The sequence below is a fragment of the Podarcis muralis genome, chromosome 1 (assembly GCF_964188315.1).
Source record: "Podarcis muralis chromosome 1, rPodMur119.hap1.1, whole genome shotgun sequence".
NCBI lineage: Eukaryota > Metazoa > Chordata > Lepidosauria > Squamata > Lacertidae > Podarcis > Podarcis muralis.
This window is the reverse complement of record NC_135655.1, coordinates 45,920,741-45,939,023: the sequence shown is the minus strand read 5'-3', so window position 1 is coordinate 45,939,023 and position 18,283 is coordinate 45,920,741. Positions and strand designations below refer to the sequence as shown.

The window sequence follows — 18,283 nt, the reverse complement described above, 5'->3', positions numbered from 1 at the left end:
AAAAAAGAAAGATGCATCCTGCCTCTTACTGACTATTCCTTATTTGCTGACTTCGTCTTTGCTAATCTGTTGCAAGAGAACTTGAAAGTCTCGTCCTCACCTACCAGAGCGGGGGTGGTGGTGTTCTCCTCCTGGTTCTCCTCCTGATGACAACATTGCTCCTGCTGTAAAAAAAAACATCCTGGAGCCGCACCCCTCCCCACAGCATTTCATCTCCACCACACCACTGAAAATAGTTCTTATTGCTTATGTATTCTTTGTCTCATTCCTTTTGGCTTTCTTCCTTTCCTTTCCTTTCCTTTCCTTTCCTTTCCTTTCCTTTCCTTTCTCTTCTCTAGGGACTGACATAGTGCAGTGGCTCATGAAGAATCTCAACATTGAAGACCCAGGTAATTTGTTCTTTCAATGCCAAAAAATATATAAGCTTGGGGCTTGGTATTATCTATGGCTTGCAATATTGTATGCTATAAAATTAAACTCGGAATCTTGTGATTCTGTGGCATCCCAAACTGAAGGGTTGAGAATTTGTTGCCAGGTTCTGGGAACGCTGTTTCTGAGACCCAGGTGGGAAAAGTGACCACAAGGTGAAAGAGGGGTTGAAAGTTGTTTCGTGCCATCCCTAAATGAATTCATTTTCTCTTCTGAGTTCTCCAGAATTCTTTCTAGCACCATTTGGATTGATGAAAACCTTAGAGAAGGATAGGGAGATTATAGCAGAACCTGGGGTTGCAATCCTGTACCCACTTACCTGGGAAGAAGCGCCAATGAATTCAGTGGGATTTGTATGTCTCTGAATGAAGGCTCCAGATGCACCTCTGTGGGGAAGGACTCCCACAGCTTAGGGCCTATCACAGAGAATGTCCTCTCTTGGGCCACCACCACCTGCCAATTTTAGCACCCAAGCGTGTCTGTAAGGAAGGAGATGTTCATGGCTCGGGGATTGCTGTACCAACAAGGTCCTGCCACCCTAGGCCTTGGGAGATGTTGCTTTGTATAGATATTTGACACATATTTTTTCTGCCTTAATTTCCAGCTGAAGCAATACATATGGGAAGTCTCATTGCAGCACAGGGATACATTTTCCCAATCTCAGATCATGTACTTACTTTGAAGGATGATGGGACTTTCTATCGCTTTCAGGTAATTTGGATTACACAACGACCCAACACCCTCCTTGATAAGAACTTCCTGCTTTCTCCTTGACAAGAGGAATAAACCTAGAGTAAAGGCATTCCATCACACACCTGCTGCCTTCTAACTTTTGGAGGAGCTGCTTTAGTTGTCTGACAGTGGCATGGAAATGCTTAACTTTTATTATCACTAAGCAGCGCTGTTGACATTAACAGATGCTTATATATAAAGTTAAGTTTGGGGGGGGTTGGTTTGTTTTAACTGTGACAGAGATTCCTTTTTAACTAGTAGGGCTAGGTGTTGAGTCTCACACCTTTTTGGTTGCTAACCATGTGTTCTACCACATACTTATGCCCCGTGGCATGGCATATTATGATCAGTCTCATGCCCAACTTATTTTCCTACACTTTCTACCTATTGGCAGCTGACAGACCCACAATGCAATGCAGCAAGGGAAATTATAGTACTGTTCCAGTCTGCCTTGGTCAGATCCCATCTGGAGTACTGTGTCCAATTCTGGGAACCACAGTTTAATAAGGATACAGTGGTACTTCTGGATTTTTGACTTTCGAGAACCGAAATGTACGACAATGGAGGCGTTCAGGAACTTAGGTACCAGTGTATTAATGACCAAGATGATAAAGGGTCTGGAAACCAAGCCTTCTGAGGAACAGTTGTGGGAGTTAGGTATGTTTAGCCTGGATAAGAAGAGACTGAGAGGAGATATGATAGCCATCTTCAAATATCTAAAGAGGTGTCACATGGAAGATGGAGCAAGCTTGTTTCTCCTGCTCCGGAGCCTAGGACCTGAACCAGTTACAAGAAAGGAGATTCCAGCTAAACATCTGGAATAATTTTCTGATGGTAAGAGCTGTTCAGCAGTGGAACAGACTCCCACAAGAGGTGGTGGACTTTCTTCTTCCTTGGAGGTTTTTAAGCAAAGGTTATATGACCATCTGTGTTAGTTGTGATTCCTCCATTGCAGGGGGTTGGACTAGATTACCCTCAGGATTCCTCCCCACTTCCTCCCAACTCTAAAGTTCTAAGATGAGACTTGAGTCTGCCAGCTTGTTTTGACTGCCCAAACCACATCAATACACACATTTCTGGGGGGGAACTCGCCATCTTCCTGCTGGAATGGCTATACATTTTGGTTACATCACATGACTTTATATCAGTTTTCTTCATATGAGGAGGCAATGAAAGAAAATATAATTCTCACAATATTTTACAACTGATCAAATCTTGTTTTTATGAATATTTCTCATTAACATAAGAATGTCCTTTATACCTGAAGGAGCGTCTCCACCCCCATTGTTCAGCCCGGACACTGAGATCTAGCGCCGAGGGCCTTCTGGCAGTTCCCTCATTGCGAGAAGTGAGGTTACAGGGAACCAGACAGAGGGCCTTCTCGGTAGTGGCGCCCGCCCTGTGGAACGCCCTCCCATCAGATTTTACACACACACACACACACACACACACACACACAAATTGTTTTTAAAATTGTTTCTATACATACAATTGCTTTAACTGTTTTTTATATGCGTAACTGTTGTAAATATGTTTTTGTTATATTGTAAATTACTTTGGGATGCCTCATGAGAAGCGATTCATAAAATAAACATATTAATTATGATAACAGCAATAATTATATTTGAATGCATCATAGTGATAAAGATTCACTGTTTTTCAGGCTCCATATTTTTGGCCTTCAAATTGTTGGGAACCAGAAAACACAGACTATGGTGAGAATTTGGGGTGATATCATTTTTTAAATGTTATTTGTAAATGTATCTCCAGTGACCAAGTTGTTCTAAAAAGAGATGGTTCATTATATGACCCACATTGCTTCTCCTTTCCCATGTAAGAAACAGTTCTATTCGCATGACTAGAGCTGGACTGTCTTTCAGTTTGGATGATAATAATAATATTAACCTTCATTCAACTGACATGCAACATCTCCTGGAGCAAATTCATGATATATAAAATGAGCAAGCACAAGAGAAATTAAGGGATGAATTATTAAATTAACAGTAGATTTTTTTCAAGATCAGTATTTCCCTCTTCCTAGCTGAACACTTGAAAATTGCTGAGGGTCTTGGTGGCCCACTTAATGATATCACTTCCTGTTGTAGCAATTGTAATATGCTGTGCTAGGTGCTGAATTATTTTTAATTGTATTCTTCTGGCTTCTTTTATTTCTCATAATACACTTACTTTATGTAATACAATTTGAAATCTATGGAAATTTAAATTTAATGCAACGGATGTGCATATTGTGTTAAACATCTTAATCCTGGCCTCCCATTAACTTTTAACTAATATAATATATAAAAGAACGGCAGATATATGTCAACAGATCGCTCTAGTTTTTAATTACTGTGAATCATTTCTCCAGGGCTCTCTCCAATCTCACAGTGTTTGGGGAGAAGATTTAAAAACTGTTATGTTTTTCCTGTGTACCCATGCCTTATCCAGTTCTGCCACTAGGGGCCCCAGTGCTCCAGAGCTATCCTGAGTTGGGGCCCCAGAGGCATTTGGGGAGAAATTAAAACCGTGGGCACCAGCCACAATGTTTCAGTGGCTGTCAAGACCACCTCCCTCCCCTTTTTTTGCTTCTGCTCTGTTGGCGCCCAGCTGCCTCAAGGCAAGCAGAGCTGAGCCAAAGTCACATCACAGTTCTGCCCCCAATCCCCATACATTAATTTTACACTGGAAACATTACAGTCATACCTCGGGTTGAAGTTTCTTCAGGTTGAACGCTTTCGGATTACGCTCCGCTGCGACCCGGAAGTAATGGAACGCATTAGTTTTGGGTTTCGCCGCTCGAGCATGTGCAGACGGTCAAAATGACGTCACGCGCATGCACGGACGCGGCGAATCGCGACCTGCAGATGTGCAGTCATGGGTTGCGTTCGCTTCAGGATGCGAACGGGGCTCCGGAACGGATCCCGTTCACATCCTGAGGTACCACTGTACAGTGTTTTTCAGAGCCAACCCTACTATTAAGCTGGTTTTGGGTGCCATGATTGGGCAGCAAATTGTTAGTTGTTTAATTTATTATTGTTGCATTTTTACTATTGGGGAGGGGTGCTTGTGCAGTTTGTGCCTCTAATGCCAAATAATTTGACAGCCTTTGTTACTAAGCACCTTGATTTAGGATAGGGGCACCACTTGTTGCTCCCCTTGGGCCGGCCGTGGTGATATTAATTGTTATGTGAAAAGGTCCTTGGGCAGACATTAAGAGTAATTTCAATAGTGCTGAGCCGTATACAAAATTGCGTACAGAACAGAGCAGAGATTAAGTTAATATGGAAATTAAGATAGGACTTTGTTCAGATGCAACAGTGTCGATCTACAGCTGCAGATATGAATGCACTCCCTGTGTATAAAATGATTGCATTGTAAAATGCCTTAAGGTTATTGCCATCTAGCATCATTAGTATGGTTTTTGTACGAAGGTCAGACTGTGATCTGTGGATGAATTTGGTGTTCTGTACGATAAATGATGATGTAGCCTGGACGCTAATATATAGTCTGGCTGATCAATAAACTGTTCTCTAACCAAAATTAGAAATCCCTTAACAGCAGTAAATGAAAATGGCGTTGCATTGATGTATAGCGGGGGGAAAGAAGAGTGATCAGTTTATATTAGCGGCTGGTGTCTGGCGTTGGGAAAGAAATAACGTGGTTTATGAGCTAATAAACCACAGAATTCTCTATTAAATGTCTGAACAGCTTGAGTACTAATGCATAAAAGGAATATGTCAGCATTGTTATCTTTAGCTGTCTCTATGCGTTATTGCTGTCTCTTCTACAGCCTTACTCCTCTCACGCTGAAATGATAAAATCAATTTTTTCATTCAACCGGGGCACTGGCAAAGGAAATGAATATACCTGTGCTCATAAAACAAGGGCTTTTGGCAGTGCTTTTTTTTACAGGTTGACCAGAAGCAATTTATGACCACACAAAACAAACAAACAAAAACCCTTTCTTCCCTGTCACTGCACAATTTTTAATAAATATATTTTAGGATTTGTAGTTATAGTTGGAAGCAGAGTTGCCATCACTGTGGAAGTCATATGATGGTAATCACATTTAATCTCTTATTTAACTGTTAATAACTCCAACAAGTCAGTAAGAAAAAAAGATGTATAACAAACAATCCTTCTCCTTCTATAGGCATTGAGTCCATTGTGCAGCTGTCTAAGCTGTTCTGAGTCCATTTTATTTCAGTGGGAGATATTTAAGCAAGTGCTTCATGCTTAAGAGATGGCAATTTCTGTTCCCTTATAACTGGCAAAATCCATCCAGTCGGTAACTCAATACATTGCTGCATTTGCATTGCAGGCTATTGGACCAGATGAGTTTTGGGGCTGCCATTTTAACCATGGGCACATTTTTTAAGGGAAATACATCCTAGCGCGTAGAGCATGCACAGGGAACCATCTCGAAAGACTCGCACTCACCGTCAAAATTCTTCTCCCATGTTATTCATGTTGCCGTTTTGCTAAGATTTATTTTATTATCATTTATTCTGTTTGTATCCTACCAATCATCATGAAGTAGCTCAGGGAAGCATTTGTATGATACACACAACAATTCTACAGACATGCTCAGAATTTCTGGGTACCCAGAAATGATTTTTTTTGTGATTCAGGCATCTGAAAAATGTGATTTTGCAGTTATGGGAGTTGGTCCACACCTGTGGCTGGGTTTATTTTTCCTGTAGCAACTGCCCTTGCCTTAATGGTGACATTTTGTTTTCTTTCTCTCCATAGCTATCTATCTTTGCAAGAGGACCATGCAGAACAAAGCGAGGCTGGAGCTGGCGGATTATGAAGCCGTAGGTATACTGATTTTACAGTTACAAAGTGTAATGTTGTCCTCTAAAGCAAACCTCTTTTCTTTGTACAACAAACTTGAAGGTGGGATCTGTGCTTTCTAATCGTTGCTTCTATCTGGAAACTCTTAAATAAATGTCAAGAAATTCATGCTATTTCACTTTTTGGATGCTTGTTAAACCACAGTGGATGTTTATTCCTTCACAACCCAGTGCTTCCTCTGGCTTGCTAAACAGATACACATTCCATCCCTGCAACCCAGGCAGAACTGCCAATTGACTCTAACCACCAACCATGGTATATTAAATTTTTTTATACACTATATTATCACTCTTTACAGGGTTTTACTCCCACACATTTCCAACTTCATTATTTATAAATTCAGTTACAAATCTTTGCTTACTATCAGCTAGTCAATTGTGTGGGTTATAAAGCTTCTTTATGAATCACAAAGGGTTTACTCAGAGCCAACAGTCACGCTCTGGTATACATGCAGAGAAGGCATGGCACCAAAATGCAGTATTCTGGGGCCTATTGAGAGCAATAATTATCAGACAAGGCCAAACGATTAGATCATCTTTTTTTTTTTTTAGGAGTGATTTTGTTTTTGTGGTTGCAAACAAACCATTGGATATATTACTGCAGATGTTTTGGAGGTTTTTGTAATTCCTTTTTTTTTTACTATCTGATTTTCCTTTGCTTATACCTTCTTTTCCCATTTTGTCTATATGTGAGTTCGTATCTATTTAATTTTTTTAGGCAAGGCATGTTGTCTGCATATTCTGGCTCACGGTGGATTTGTCGCTTAAAATGGCTGGGCTTTAATATTTAGTCCACTGTGTTGGCAAGGCCAATGATGCCTTCCTATACAAGTCAATATGTCATTTTAGATAGTGAACTTACTAAATGAGATTCCCGTTGTGGCATTTCCATAGTGTAGGTTGCTTCAATAATACATTGGGGGGGGTAGAGAGAGAAAAATACACATAATAGATACATTATATGGAAAGAATTGAGCTAAAATTGAGTGCTTTCAAGTCCTACTGACTGGATTGAAATGTTAGGTAGATACTTGAAACGCTCCCATTTAAGTCAATGGGACTCTAAAAATGCCGGCTCAAATCCTCTCTACCAATGCCACACTGACATCAAGACCATGGGACTCATCTTATGTGAAGCGAACAGACAGCAGCTAAATAATTCCCAAAATACTGGGGTACATGAAACAAAGGGGGGTGCACACCAGTAATACAAGAAAGGTGGTTTCATGCCCTGCTACAACTCAAGGTATTGTGTTATGTTCTTTACTCCTTTATGCCCAATGCAATTTCCATTCTTGTCATTTCAACTGCCGCCACCATTGCTTTGTGACTGTCCGGCTTTGCAGATACACGTGACTGACGTTATAATGAGAGGTTCATTTTGAGCACGAGTTGGTATAATTGGTGGCTCGCCTCATCTTCCTCTCTCGTTTAGGAGAACTTGGCAAGACTCCAGAGAGCTTTTGCAAGAAAGTGGGAATTCATCTTCATGCAAGCTGAAGCTCAAGTGAAGTAGGTACCAAGTGAACGAATCTTCTGGGGAGAGAATGTGTTAAGGCTAACCGTTCCTTCTTAAAGCTTAGGTTTCAAGGGTACGTTTCCCTTACCCTCTGCAAAGTGGAGGGAACTAAAAGATGCATTCCGTTCAGGATCTGAACAGTTAACATTCCTTCACCGCATAGCTGGCTCCATTCACAAGGAGAACCTCTCCATTAATGGCATCAGCCACCAGACATGTGCAGCTCTGGCATGATGATTATGTGGTCTTCATATGGTTGCCTCTTCACCCTTCCCCCTCCCCCAAAAATGCTGTCTTTGGATGAAGGGCAGTATATAAATTTAATAAAACAAACATAAACATCACCCATATTTTCTGTGGGTGATGCCCAGTGTCGCACAAGCAGATTTCCACTTGTTCAATGGGACTTCTCCTTCCTCTGCAGTCCACCATGTGTGCGCATACACACACACACACGTGCGCACCAATTGTCTCTGGTGGGACCCTCATTGGATATCACCCTGTGCATGGCTTGTACATGGAAAGGGCAGGTGGGAATGATGGCATTAGGCCTAATTTGTCATCGTAAATAGCTGACTATTGAGCCATCACCTGCTGTTGAACCAATGAATCATTTCAGTGATTTTGCATATTCTCAAAACCATAATACATTAATTTGTCTGAAGATGAAGCTCCCTGCCCCCTCCAAAAAAAGAGAAAATAAATAAAGATGCCTTCTGCAATAAACATGTCAGCTTACAATTTGGTAGACAAAAATGATCACACCTTGCTGGAGGGGATTTATTTATTTCATTAAATTTGTGTTTGGTTGTGAAAAACCTGAAAAGAGAATAAAAAAGATGACATTATTGGTAAAAACAGTTAAGAGCAACTGCTGAAAACGTTAGAAAAAACACAAATTTTGCAGCAAACTAAAAACAGATTAAAACATACAGTCTGTATTACAGCACCATCTTTTCCCCCCCATTCCCTATTATATTAACACACCAGAACAAAAATAGCACACACAAGCACAAGCCCCAAATAAATGTTTGCCCTTAACCTCCATTCTTGCCAGTTAAAATTGGGCCCTGCCAGTTAATCCACTGAACTCTTACAGCACAACCCTGTGCATGTCTTCTCAGAAGTCCTGCTGTTCCATGAGACTCCCAGGTAAGCGTGAATCTTCCCTGTCAGTTGCTTAATCTCCCGATTAAACCTTATAGTCCCAGTGTGGTGTGAAGAACTTTGAGGCTAATCATAATTAAATAATCTACTTTTGTCACTTGCTGCAAATTGTCTTATTAATACGGGAAAGGTTTTAAAACTTCATTTGACTCTTGCCTTCTCTGATTCTCTTCTCTTCACTTTTTTTTTTTTTTTTTTTTGGCCATCCCTACATATTTGAGCAGTGGAACTGGGATAGAGGGTGTTTGTTTTGCCTGTTCCTGGCCACCTTCATTTGAAGGCCTCTTCTATGACAGAGGCTTCTACCCCCATCCGTGGGGTATTCCCAAAGCCGCAGGCAACATTAAATGAGCCACATTAGTCAGTGTCAACCGCAGCGATAAGTGTGGATGCTCATCATTAAACTCTTGCTGCTAAGACTGTTAGATTTATGTACCTAATATTAAGTACTTAGGTTTAACAGTTGTGCCTACCATGTCATTACTTACTCTGTATTTCCCTTCTGGCAGTTGTCAACATTGGGGGGGGGGAGGGCAAAAAAGCTTAGTTCATAACTGGGCTGCATTTGAATGACAAACACAGGTGTAATGGAGCCCTGCGAGTGGGTGGGCATGTGTCCCGCTTTACAGTGGATAGTCCTCTATTTGAGGTCCTTTCTTTGAATAGCTATCTGGTCCAGGTCTGGTTGAAAGGTAAGGATCCATCAGCAGAGAGAGCAGAGACCTTGAAATTGCCCATCAGCTGTTACCACTTAGACAGCAGATTGAGCAGGCGAACAGGTCACCTGGGCACAGACTTAACCACTATGGTGTAATGTATTTCTGTTTAAATTATAGCAATTATTTCTAAATTTGCACCTACAGATGTAAATTAGGACATGCCAGTTTTGTGCAATTTTGTGTGCTCCTTTTTGGTGATATGTAAATGGCCACCCGCAAAATTCATCTAGGCATTTGTTGTTGTTGTTGTTTAGTCGTTTAGTCGTGTCCGACTCTTCGTGACCCCATGGACCAGAGCACGCCAGGCACTCCTGTCTTCCACCGCCTCCCGCAGTTTGGTCAGGCTCATGTTTGTAGCTTCGAGAACACTATCCAACCATTATGGCATTATGTATGCTTACTAACTGCTTTCTGCCCCCATGTTATTCTAAAGGTAGGGTGAATGTAGCCCCCAGATATTTTTGCTTACTGCTAAGGAATAAATTCATGTCATGGTTTCAAGGCATGCTCTCTGTTGTGTGAAAGAAAATATGGCAATTGCTTCTTGATACCACAGAGAGGACTTGTAGTATAGTTCTCATGGACAGGTTGGATGCAGAGGAATGTGGGAGGAGCCAGCTGGGGAACAACTTCTTCATAGAGGCAAGAACTATCAGAGATGAGTTGCTGTGGTCATAAGGCCTGACACTCCTGTGCTGATCGCGTTTTTTGCTACTAGTTACCATAGATTCCGGCGTATTAGGCAACTGGGCGTATTAGACGACTGCCCAAATTGGCAGCTGAAATTTGGGGGTTCGTCTTCTAAGCCCAGTCGCCTAATACGCTGGGCAGCTCCGCACCGGGAGAAAGCCGCCCGGAGCGGAGCACAGCCCGCCGCCCCTGCTGCTGCTTCCAAAGCAGCAGTGGGCGGGCTCCACACTGGGCGGCTCTCTCGCGGAGCGGAGCCGCCGCCGCAGCAGCAGCAGTGGGGGGGGGAGGCTCCTCTCTGCACCGCCCATACCCGGTGTATAAGACGACCCCCAACTTTTTAACCTCTTTTCCGGGGTTAAAAAGTCGTCTTATATGCCAGAATCTACGGTGTAATTTACTGCTGGCTCGCTCCTGACAATAATGCACATACAAGTCCACCCAACAGGATGCAATGAGCACCATGTTTTTGGTGCAGAGTTAGTGACAACAGCATTCCTGCAAAGCCTTTCTAATCTGACTACCAAAGTCTAGCAAATTAGCCTCACAATCCTATACATGCCTTGTTGAGTTCAAGAAACCTTGGGGAAGACAAGAATTTTGGCCCAGGGTAGAGAGCATTTGACCCTCCAGATGTTGTTGGACTCTGGAGGGCCAGAGGTTCCCCATCTCTGCCCTTTGCTAACTCCAACTAGTGAAATTGTGGTCTGATTTCATTGTGGGATTGTCCTTGTGGAGGATTTTATGAACTGTTGTTGGTGCTTAATATTACATTACATTTGTATTCTGCCTTTGCTTTTTCTATATAGCAATTGTGTTTGTAATGTTCCGAAGGTTATTCAATAGACCCTAAAATCCAATCAGTCAAAACACCACACTAAAGGTTAATCTAGATTCTCATATAAACCCCAATCAAACTTTTGTGATTTTCTTGTGGTTTGTTTTAGAATTGACAGAAAAAAGGATAAAACAGAAAGGAAAATTTTGGATAGTCAAGAAAGAGCCTTCTGGGATGTCCATAGGCCAGTGGTAAGTTAAATTATTTGTTGCTGCTATACACTCCGATGACATGTTCTATTTTGTTTTCACACATAGATATCACGTGAGCTTGCATGTTTTCTTTATTTCATCCTATTTCCTATAGTATGGAAGAATTGGCACAATTCTGTAGATTATTAGTTAAAGCCCCTTCAAAGCTCACTTTTTGCATCAGAGAGCATGAATCTTCCCACTGGGAAGAGTGGGGAGGCAGAAGCATTTCACCACACAAAGGAGAGCAATGCCACTGGCAACGTATGAAATTGAATTCAGTTGCAGCTAATTCGTCCTGGATTGTACCTCATAGTGGCCTTTTGAGACTTGAAAAGCAGAGATGAGGAACTTTTGGCCCTCCAGAAGTTGTTGGAACTGCAGCTCATATTGTGCCTGATCACTCATCATGCTTCCTAGGGCTGTTGAAAGTTCAGTAATATATGGAGGGCAGCAGGTTCCCTGTCCCTGCATTAGAACAGCTCCTGTTTTTAATAACGGCACTTTAAATAAAGGACAGCAAAATTTGGCTGTGTGGATCATGGTTTGAAATTACTGATTTTTAGAAAGCAGAGACAGTATGAAAATTAAACGCAGCCAGTAATCTCATAAATGTGTGTTTTTCAGCCGGGCTGCGTGAACACAACAGAGATGGACATCAGAAAGTGTCGGCGTATGAAAAATCCACAGAGGGTCAAAAAGGCAAGATTCCTCCCCCCGCCTCAAAAAAGTTAACGTTAAATTATGCCATACCTTTACAATAAGAATATCAGAGTTTCATGGGATGTTTTTGTTATATAGCAGGAGGTACGTGGCCATGCCAAAGATACATACATATAAGTTGCTTTTCAGTTTCATTGAGGTAGATAAATTGTGAATACTCTGGTTTCACCTCAGATCATATAAATCTTTTGCCTTTTACTAGAGGTAGATAAATTGTGTGTACCAGTTGTGAAGAACCATACAACATAACGTGTAGACCTGATTACTGTATTTTTTGCTCTATAAGACTCACTTTTTCCCTCCTAAAAAGTAAGGGGAAATGTGTGTGCGTCTTATGGAGCGAATGCAGGCTGCACAGCTATCCCAGAAGCCAGAACAGCAAGAGGGATTGCTGCTTTCACTGCGCAGCGATCCCTCTTGCTGTTCTGGCTTCTGAGTTTCAGAATATATTTTTTTCTTGTTTTCCTCCTCCAAAAACTAGGTGCGTCTTGTGGTCTGGTGTGTCTTATAGAGCGAAAAATCTTTTATTTATTTATCAGGTTTCTACCTTCATTGTAAGGTCCTGAGGTGGCTCAGAGCAATATAATCATGTAATTTTTAAAAAAGTAAAATAATTAAAACAGTTTATATGCAATCATAAAAACAAATAAAGCCTTTCTAGGTGAAAGCTGCATACTATAGATTAAAGAAACAGAAGAAGTTGGCACCACAAAAACACCTTAAATGACAAGTGTATGTCAAGATGTGTGTTTTCAGGATATGACAAAAGCTGTGCAAGACGCACCTCTGTGTGGAGAAAGTTCCACAATTCAGGGGATGCCTAAATTTAGAAAAGTCACTCTCAGGCTGCCATTCCTTGCACTTCTGAGGATGGTGGAATGTTAACACCCAAGAGAGTCGGTAGGGATGGAAGTGATCTTTCAGATATTTGGGCCTAAGCTGTTTACGGCTTAGCATTATATATAGGGCTGCTGATGTATATGGTACTTTACAGCGTAAGACAACCTCCCCCAATATGTTGGCCTCTGTTTCTTTTTGACTATCCACCCCATTAGCCCCAGCCAATGTAGCCAATGGTCAGAGATGATGGGAGTTGTAGTCAGAAGCACCTGAGATTTAAGGCTGAAATAACATAATAATTAGGGGGAGAAAGGATAGGGCCATACTTAGATATTTACTGTCTAAATTTTTACAAATAGAAATGACCACCAATGGATGGTAGGGGAGGGGAGGAAGGAAAGGGAGGGAGGTATAATTGTCCTAAAACACATTAACAACTCTAGTGTTTAAAATCATAATCCGCTATTATTATTATTATTATTATTATTATTATTATTATTATTATTATTATTATTTTGCTTACCATACTGTTTCTCACCTGTTCATTGCAGTCAGTATATGGAGTTACAGAAGACAGTCAGTCCCAAAGTCCTGTACATATGCCCTCCCAACCAGCTCGGAAAACAACAAAAGATGATGTCCGGAAGCAAGTAAGGAATCTTCTCTGTGACTTCTCATGTTCCTTTTGGAGATATTCCACCCTTTTTCTCTTTCCATGTTACTATAAATAGGACAGAATATTGAGTAAATATGAAATTGGAAACTTGCCTCTCCCTCAAAAGAAAACACATGTGCTTAGAGTATGTCATAATCTGCCAATTTTTAAAGTTATAATTATATCTCTTGTACTGTTGTAGTTTGCTGTAAGCTACCAGGGATCCCCTGATGCTAAACACATTTCTTTGAAAGCAAGTCAGTTTATTTCACAGACACTTGCATTCCTATAATCAACTTGTTCCTTCTTGGACCATTGCACTTCTCCATTCATGTCATGTATGGCCATTGACAATTCAGCAAATGGGGAAGTCTGGGTTCACAAGGTCCTCCAAATGCTCACCAGAATAGTCAGGAAGGTTTGGGTTGGGAGTCAGCATCTTTAAGTATATTACAGTTAAGTCATTTGAAGCATTAAGAGGTGTTTTATTTCCCTTCTGCCAGATAACATTTCTGAACGTGCAGATAGACAGACACTGTTTAAAAATGTCTAAAGTAGCAGAAAGGTAAGACTTCCCATTTACATATGTTATAATTGTTGTTGTAATGGTTCTCTGCTATCTGTTCTGTTTCCCCCTCTCAATAATAATAATAATAATAATAATAATAATAATCATTATCATCTATTATTTATACCCCAGCCACTCTAGGTGGCTTCCAACAGAATATTAAAATACAATAGTCTACTAAACATTAAAAGCTTCCCTAAACAGGGCTGCCTTCAGATGTCTTCTAAAACTCTGGTAGTTGTTTTTCTCTTTGACATCTGACGGGAGGGCGGGCGCCACTACTGAGAAGGCCCTCTGTCTGGTTCCCTGCAACTTGGCTTCTCACAGTGAGGGAACCGCCAGAAGGCCCTCGGCACTGGACCTCAGAACAATTGGGGGTGGAGACGCTCCTTCAGGTATACTGGGCTGTGGCTGTTTAGGGCTTTAAAGGTCAGCACCAACACTTTGAATTGTGCTCGGAAACGTATCAAATGATTCAAGACTAATTTCGTATCCAGGAATGAGCACCTGAGCTGGGCATTTCTCCCTTGACTGCTGCCCTCCCTTGCTCCTGTTGTATGCCTACTTTGGCATGAAGATCCTGATTTGTATTGAGTCAGAGCCCCCCGTTACATCCAAACCAGCAAACTCTGGTTTAATGTGGATTAACAGTAAGCCCCGGTGCCCATCTATCCTACGTGGGGGTGTAGAAAAGCCACTAAGAGAAGCCGCTCATGAAGTAGCAATTGCTGGCAGGGGCGGTGGAAGGAGGTGGTGGGGGTGGACCGCCCCGGGCGCACTCACTGAAGGGGTGACATTTGGCACACCGTGTGCCAGCGACTCCCAAGCCCTACCCTGAGCCATCGGGGTAAGGGGGGGGACTACACCGCTTTGCCGGCAGCATTCTCCCCTTCCTCCTTCATTTTGACAGCTTGGAGGAGGCTTGGGAGTTGCGGGCGGGCGGTGCACTGAATGTTCACCATGGGCAGCTCGCTCCACCCCCAGCTGCAGGGCGCCCACACTGCTATGAGCACCCAAGTGGCTATCCTGTGCCTGGGAGGGCACCCTCCGCACCGCGCCCCACCCCTTGGGAGTGTGCCACGCCCCCCTCTGGAGGGGCATATGCTCCGCCGATGTTTGCTGTCACTGTACAGGATCACACCCTCCCACTTAACAGCTGTGTGACTCTGTTAAGCAGAGACATTGACCCTGCAGGAAGGAGAACTGCATCATGGGGTGTACCTTCTCCTGAGAATTAAGTAAGTAAGTAAATATTACATTTAAACTAACTAAATTTCCCCCCAGTTTATTACTTGATGAAATTTATGCCCTGCTCTTCCTCTCAAGGGAGCCCAGGATGACTCTGGTTACTTTAAAATACAGTGGTGCCTCGCAAGACAAAATTAATTCGTTCCGCGAGTTTTGTCGTCTTGCGATTTTTTTCGTCTTGCGAAGCACGGTGTCGGGAAAGTTTTGGGAAAGCTTCAAAAATCACCAAAGTCTTTAAAAACCTCAAAAAAGGCTACCACACCGCGTTCTAAGAGTTGCTCCTCGAAGTCAAGTTGCAACTGTATTAACGGTGTTAAGAAAAAGGAAACAAACTTGCAAGATGTTTCCATCTTGCGAAGCAAGCCCATAGGCAAAATTGTCTTGCGAAGCAGCTCAAAAAACAAAAACCCCTTTCGTCTAGCGAGTTTTTTGTCTTGCGAGGCATTCGTCTTGCAAGGTACCACTGTAAGTGGCAGCTTCCAATCTCCTCTTTTCGACTGCACCAGAGGAGGAAAGTGGGGGGCGGGGGGGACATGTGAGCACAAGGCATTTCTTTAAAGCATCATTTAGTGTTACATGTCAGAGGCTCACAAGAGTGAATTAGGATGAAGTAGTTTTAAAGCCAACCCAAACAAGATCCTTTGACCTTAAAGTCGGGATAAAATGCTGAGCTCAGCATGGCCAGACTTGTTGATTACGATGGAATTGTTGTTGTACGGTAGCCTTTCAGACTGAACCCACAGTTTAATAGCTTATTGTTTCCGCCGGGAATGTGGCAGATTAGCAGATCATAACGCATGAGGGCTTCTTTTCTCTTTATCTGTGCAGCATTAATTCCCAAGACTATTTTCCCTCCTAGAAGTCTCCAAACAAATTTTGCACTAGCAGTAAAGGAGACTTTGGCTAGAAGGAGACAAAGAAGAGCACATTGCAGTGTCAGCAAATCAGAATACCGTCCTAGTTGCACAATTTATGAGTGTGTGTGTGCCCTGAATTCCAGTAGCTATTAGGGATTGGGATGCAAAATGCCATTTTAAACAGCTTTTCTGTTGGTCTTCCAGAGGCCACGAGTATCGTAAAAAACACGTATAGAATCACAAAATTTAGAACCGCAGATATACAGCAAAAAAAAAGTGAGGAAGCCGAAAGATAAACAGCGCTCCTGTTTAGTGCAGAAAGAGATTCTGTATCATTCAGCAGGGTTGGCGAGCATCAGAGGAAGTTTTTCACCGGGGAGAAGGAAGAAATTCCTTGTGCAGTCGCAGAGAAAGTAGATGGTGACTTTCCCAGACTTGCATGCTCCTAGATCTGCCATGTAGCATTGCACCAACACTGAGGAAAGCGCCTGCAATGTTCAGGTGCAGAACATGCCTGAAATATTCAGTGGATCCAGTTTTCCTTCCTTCCTTTCATCCCTTATTTTTCATGTCTCTGCAAAACCAAGGCTGACTTTACAATTTGCCCGGTGCGATTCACAGCCACTCGATAATAGGCTCATCAAATTCCATGAAATGGCTCTGAAGTAAACAGCTTGAACTGCAACCCACATTATTTTTAACTCCTTGTGGTGCTCGCCGTTTCATTGGAAAACATTTGAATTTCAGAAACTATAGTCCTCAATTGATTTTTTTAAAAAAAGAAATCTTCCCCCCCCCCCCCCAATGCTTCAGTTACTGTGAAAGTTGAAGCTTTTCCTTCCTCCAGCTACTGATCCATGTTGGTCATGAAATGTTATTAATGAAATAAGATAAGACAGGGAGGGACCAAGGACCCCGAGGCTTTATTGGTAGGACCTGCATTTTGTTACGAAATGGTGTGATTGTAATGCCTTGTGAAATAACAACAACCTTCCTGTGACAGGCTGAAGGGGAAAAGAGCTGCACACCTCCAGCTCCACCATTTCTCATTAACACACACACACACACGCAAGTGATATAGCCTGTATAAGAATTAAAGTAAACAATTGGCCAGTGTTTGGAACCTAGACTAATCTCCCTAGCGACAGTTTGATTCTTGATTCTTATTCTTAGCTACAGTCCGTGCACAGTCTTAACAGTAAACATACGCGTTTTAGTAAATGCTGGCGTTCACATGTGGGTGCTACAAACGGGGCGGGGGGGGCGGTCTGCATGGGGTGTCACCACTGAGAGGGGTGACAAAATGCTGGGTGGCACTCACGTGGGGCCTGCAGTATGCCCAAGCCACGCGTCTCTCCTGGAAGTGACGCAGTGGCTTGGGCGCCCGCAGGCTCCGTGCTGCCGCCTCCCCCTCAGCTGTAGGGTGGCTGAGTGGGAGGAGGCAGGCAGACTCCTTGGAGGTCCTATGGAGCACCCTGCCACAGTTGGCCCCACCCCACGGGTGGCTGGCTCCGCCCCTGGGCACAGGGTACACACGCTGCCCCAGGCACCCAATAGCTTTGCTCCGCCGCTGGCTGCAAATCCCAGCTATGTGCCCATCAACATTCGCCCGAGCAATAATCTGGCAAAAAATGTTGACTTGCCTTACGGAGACCAAATGAAAACAATACAACTACTCAAAGTATGCATGGTGAATGGAGCATTTGTGGGGGGGAACTAAAATGATGTATCTTGTTGATGCAATTATTATATTAAGCGGGACACTAGAAACCAGTGCGCACAAGTCTACAAAACTTAAGTGTTTAACCTTCCCCATTGACATCTATTGGACAAAGCACCAGTTAATTTTCTGTTGAAATCAATGCTTAGCTCTGTCCAATAGAAGTTAATGGGGGCTTGCTTTTGTCCGGCTGTACTATATCTAGTTAGCTACTTTGTTTTTGATCAAAAACAATCATCTGCCTAACCCAGGGGTCAGCAAACCTTTTCAGCTGGGGGACAGTCCACTGTCCCTCAGACCTTGTGGGGGGCCGGACTATATTTTTTGGGAGAGAAATGCATTTTAAATAAAAGGACACATTCTACTCATGTAAAAACACGCTGATTTCTGGACAATCCGTGGGCTGGATTTAGAAGGCGATTGGGCCAGATTTGGCCTCCAGGCCTTAGTTTGGCTACCCATGGCCTAACCACTTCTTTTTTTTAAGGAATGGAAACAAAAGTTACATTCCTGTGAACTTAGATAATACAAGGT

The 18,283-nt window shown here is 42.6% G+C and overlaps 1 protein-coding gene across 5 annotated transcripts in view; it reads left to right on the top strand.

Moving 5' to 3' along the window:
- Positions 1-18,283, top strand: part of RGS6 (regulator of G protein signaling 6) — a 228,938-nt gene that overhangs the window by 164,221 nt on the left and 46,434 nt on the right. For all 5 annotated transcript variants that reach the window (XM_077927480.1, XM_077927474.1, XM_077927476.1 and 2 more), the window contains exons 4-12: positions 339-389; positions 1,034-1,140; positions 2,825-2,876; positions 5,914-5,978; positions 7,453-7,529; positions 11,057-11,138; positions 11,766-11,840; positions 13,253-13,351; positions 13,860-13,921. In XM_077927480.1, the coding sequence (XP_077783606.1) occupies positions 339-389; positions 1,034-1,140; positions 2,825-2,876; positions 5,914-5,978; positions 7,453-7,529; positions 11,057-11,138; positions 11,766-11,840; positions 13,253-13,351; positions 13,860-13,921 (670 nt within the window). The remainder of the gene's footprint in view (positions 1-338; positions 390-1,033; positions 1,141-2,824; positions 2,877-5,913; positions 5,979-7,452; positions 7,530-11,056; positions 11,139-11,765; positions 11,841-13,252; positions 13,352-13,859; positions 13,922-18,283) is intronic.